The following is a 4,532-nucleotide window of genomic DNA, read 5'->3' on the forward strand; positions in this document are numbered from 1 at the left end:
CCCTGAAAGTATGAACCTGCAGTGCGTTATTAATAGTGTTAAAGAGAGATGTTTGTCCCTTTTTCTCTTCTCTCCTTTTTTTCATGTGTTCTCTTCTCCCTGTCTCAGAGGTTCTCCATTGAACTGGTGGTCCCTCTCCCTCCTGCGCTGACAGCTTAGCCTCAGATTTATAGTTAAGTGTCGCAGTTTGCTGTTAGAGTCCCAGGGGAGTGGTTATTTCAAATCTTTAACATAAAAACCTGAACACGGAGCAAGTGAGGGACAGTTCTTGTCAATGCCTTTGTCTCAAGCTCTGTGCTATAAAAGGGAAGATGCTGTTAAAACACAGAGTGGTTCTCCTGGCACCTGGCCAGTATGTTGTGATTAGCAAATGGCATGTGTAGTCTCCACTCTAGCAGACAGTGGTGATGCCCTCTGTGAAAAGAGGATCTCGTTTCTGGCTTCCTTTTTGAGTTAGAGCGAACAATGCTAAAAGCTAAACTGAATTGAGGTGCTGGAGAGGGAGTGAAGCAGAGGATCTCACTAGCCAGGCCAGCGCGACCTCAGATCTCTTTGTCTCAGTGGCCTGTCTTTGACCAACGACATAAAAGAAAACTTTATACACTCTGAATTTGTGCTTGTAGCTGCTTTTTTTTTAACACTAGTAGGTGTTAGAATTCAGGGGTGCCTTGGTTAAGGATTTTACCCCTTCAGAGTCTGTCATCAGAACACTCCTTCCTTCCGTGATTTGTCTGCGATTCCAATATTTCAAATACACGTTTTCACATTTTCCCCCTTGGCAACATTCAGTCCTTCAAGTGCCCGATGCTCTGGTGTTTTCATTCCCGCAGGCTGTCCCACGAATTATGGTTCAGTCTGCCAGTATCGACACCGGTGCTGCGAAGATAAAACAGGTAAGTGCATCCCAGGATGCGATGACACCAGCTTCCTGTTCTCTGGAAACCAGTGGCAAAAGCTCCTTAAAAGCTGCTGCACTTTGACTGTTGCTTTGCTGTGAGACAACTAAATGCGGTGTGGGTGGCTCTGTTTTCTTAGGTGCTGGTAAAATCACCCTGTGTATGGCTGGTTACACCTTTCTATTTGAAAGCCTGTTAATCTGATGATGGTATTAGCAGTTAACTAGCTGAAATTTAGCTGGTTTGCTGCTTTAAAGGGCAAATTGCTTTCTCTAAACAGAACATGTCTGTTATTCCACATGTTGAGCTCAATTCTCAATTTTACATTTCAAGCCAATTCACGATACCGTGTAAAGAAAAGGCTCTTGCTAAGCTGGAGAGAAAATAGACCCTCTGCTCTCCCGCAGTTCAGCAGAACTTCAGCGACAGCAAATCAGCTTTCTCCCACTGTGCTTTTATTGTCTTAGCAAAACGTGTGTTATCTGAATGCTTAAAAGGGAAAACCCAGAGACAGAGCAGAGCTCCAGAGTGCATGTGTACACCATCCTCTCCATAGAAAAACTCAAAATATGGCTTTAAACTCTGTATTGCATCTCACTTAGCAACAGCAAGGTAGTCTTTGGTTCTGAAATTCCTGTAATTCAGTCAAATCCTTCTTCAAATGCTGCTTGTGTTCCCAGTGGAAACGGCACTTCAGAATAAGGTGAAAATCCTGTGGTTTGGGACACTGAACCACTGGATAAACCACAAAATCTTGAACAGTGAACAAAAACGTACACCCGAGAGTTAAGACGGGGTATGTACAAGTCCGACGTCCTCCAACCATTCCCCCCCACCACTTCATATTAGCAGCCTCCTCCCGCCCTCCCAAAGAGATTTAGAGACATCCTAATCTTTTAGAGTACATGTGCTGGCAAAAGATATTGATCTATCAGATTTAGTAAACTTTACAGCCAAGAAATACATCACTAAAATGGGCTGTTAATCTCATGAGGTGCAGTTAATTTCATACCCTGAAAGGGCGCGGTGCTGGCGGCATCAGGGTGGGAATGGTGTTTGGAAACGGGGGTGTAAATGACAGTTTAGGTGGAGAGGCGTGATTTATCAATCCGGAGAGTTAAGCCAAATAACTGAGAGAGACTTATGGATCACACGGCTGCTTCACGTTCCGTATAAATCCTGCTATTCAAACAGCAAATGACCATTCCTGTAATATAAATAATTTTTCAGTAAATATTGGGGAGCGTATTTCTTTCAGTTGACACTTTTCTTATTAATGGAAGAAATGAGCTGACAATCCTACCAGGTTGGCAAAGCTGCCTTTGGATCAGCTTGCACCTTCTGGGGATTGCAGCCACGCAGGGATTTAGATAAGCTTGAAGGCCTTAGTCCTTCCCAGAGGCCTTGTATCTGTCCCTTTAGCCCAGATAGTTCAGATATCAGAGCTCTGCTGTCCTCTTCTGTTTCAGATTAACCAAGGGGAAGCAGGGAAACAGCCATCTGAAACTGCAGTGCAGACACCCGAGGCGGGCAAGAGTCCGGAAAAGACACCCAAAGTGCCTGTGCAGCAGCCCACAGGAGACACCCAGGCACAGGAGTCCCAGGAAGGACCTCCAAGTCCTCTGAGTGAAGCCTCTAGTGGGTACTTTTCTCACAGTGTCTCGACAGCTACCCTCTCTGAAGCCCTTGTAGCAGGAAATGATGCTGTGCCTCAACCAGGAGGTCAGATGCCTGCAGTGAGTGACTTCCCAGCTCCCACTGTGGCTCAGCTCTCTTCTTCTGACGTGCCAGGGCACTCAGACAGTGCTTCAGAAAGCTGCCTCAGTGCTAAGAGAGAGAGTCTACCCGCCTTCAGTCTTCAAAGTGCTCATGCAAGACCTAAGGACAGCACTGAAGTGAACGGAAATGATGCTTTGAAATCAAAACCGTGCTCATCTCCTGTGGCTCAAAGCGAGGAGCAGGCAAATGATGTCTCTGTAGCCACTGATGCAAAACCCTTCCTTTCTACCTCCACTCCGAAGAAGGAGTCGTTATCCAAACAATCAGTGGAGTCAGCAGGACAAGCTAGGAAAAAAGAAATGGCTTCTGGGGCTTCGGAACAGGGGTTTCCCAAACCACAGATTCATCCCGACCAATCGTCCCAGCCCAGCGCTGCAGCCTCCCCCTTCAAAATCCAGAAAGTCAAGACCTCGGAGCTGAAGTCCTTTACAAACATGCTGGGGACGGATCCCACGTGCTCACAAGAGCAGCAAGGGGGAGAAAAGAGCACGGCCGCTGCCCGTGGGCTGAACCATAACGGATCAGAGATGGCAGAAGAAAAACTAGAGGTGACTTCTGACTCCGAAGATGCCAATGAAATTCCCGAGTGGCTGAAAGAGGGGGAATACGTCACAGTCGGAGCGAACAAGACGGGTACCGTTAGATACATTGGGCCCACAGATTTTCAAGAGGGAACATGGGTTGGTGTCGAGCTGGATTTACCTTCAGGTAAAACACGATCTAGAGCGGGTGTAAAGCAGACAGCGTGTCAGAGCTGGCGGTGTTGATTTTAATGCCGCTTTTTGATGCGGGGGGTATTCATCAGCCATTACTGGGTGCGTTTTGAGCAGGGGGATAGAGAGGATCTTCGCTGCTGTAGTCTTTTCCCAGCCTGTCTTTGTAGCCTCCCTCACCTCTGACTGAATCGTGTCCCTTTCTCAGTGATTTCGTTGGCCTCTTACAACGGAGGTGGGGATCAGGATTGCTTTTACAATGCAGCTCAGTATGTGTGTGGTTGAAGGAGACAAGCCTTGTGTGCAAAGAATTCTCTTCTGGGCTTCTGCTCAGAGGTGGTAAGGGTGTCCAGAGCGCAACAGGAGTCGTGCGACTCAAATGAGTGAAGGAACATTTATGCTAAGTAGGTTGCAAAGCCTCTCAACAGCTGTAGTTACCTGCCTCTCACGAGCTTTTTTAAAATAGGCTGTGAAATTGCCGAAGACTATTTGTGTCTATGTGTATCTACGTGGGAAAACCAGTAGGAAATAATCCTATGTTGACCACCAGGTCACAGAGGTGATCGAAGGTTTCTTTCAGCTTCTCCTTTGTCATTCCTGTCTGATTCTTACCTGCGCAACTGTAAACTGCCCAGAATTTAGGGTCTAATTCATCCTTTTTTGCAAACTATGCTGCTCCTCCTTGGGAGGTTCTGCTCAAAGGTGCTGTCGTAACATGGTAACAGTGACTTCAGCACAAGTCCAAAGGAAGATGATGGTTGGCATTTGTTCTCTGCTGGAGCCCCAGGCTTCATTACTCTTTTCCTCTGCAGGTTCATGTCTGCTTTCATGGGGCTCAGTGGTCTCAAAGGTCTTTTTCAACCTAAACAATCTTGTGGTTCTGCTATGACTGGTTTTCTCCAGGAGCCGGCAGGATCGGGGAAAGGCAGGGCGTGCTGGCGGAGAATTCAAGAGACAAGCAGTAGATACCGCTGCCTTTGACAGTCAGAGGGTTTGGTTTACCAAGGGCAGGTAAAGCTCCTTATTGAAATCCTTTGAACCAAGCTGTAGCGTTCCAAGTCTGCAGTGCTGGCTCTGCTGGGTGAATCAGCACGTCCCAGGGAGCTGCCCGCGCTTGTCGCCGCCGCACGCTTCCCTGGGACTG

General features: G+C 47.4%; 1 protein-coding gene across 1 annotated transcript in view; it reads left to right on the plus strand.

Moving 5' to 3' along the window:
• Positions 1 to 3,383, plus strand: part of KIF13B (kinesin family member 13B) — a gene marked incomplete at both ends in the record, with an annotated part of 110,344 nt that extends 106,961 nt beyond the window's left edge. The window contains 2 exons of the mRNA XM_010145722.1: positions 827 to 893; positions 2,366 to 3,383. Coding sequence (XP_010144024.1) covers positions 827 to 893; positions 2,366 to 3,383 — 1,085 coding nt within the window. The remainder of the gene's footprint in view (positions 1 to 826; positions 894 to 2,365) is intronic.
• Positions 3,384 to 4,532: the final 1,149 nt, after the last annotated feature.

This window comes from Buceros rhinoceros, unplaced genomic scaffold, assembly GCF_000710305.1.
Source record: "Buceros rhinoceros silvestris isolate BGI_N320 unplaced genomic scaffold, ASM71030v1 scaffold7771, whole genome shotgun sequence".
Lineage (NCBI taxonomy): Eukaryota > Metazoa > Chordata > Aves > Bucerotiformes > Bucerotidae > Buceros > Buceros rhinoceros.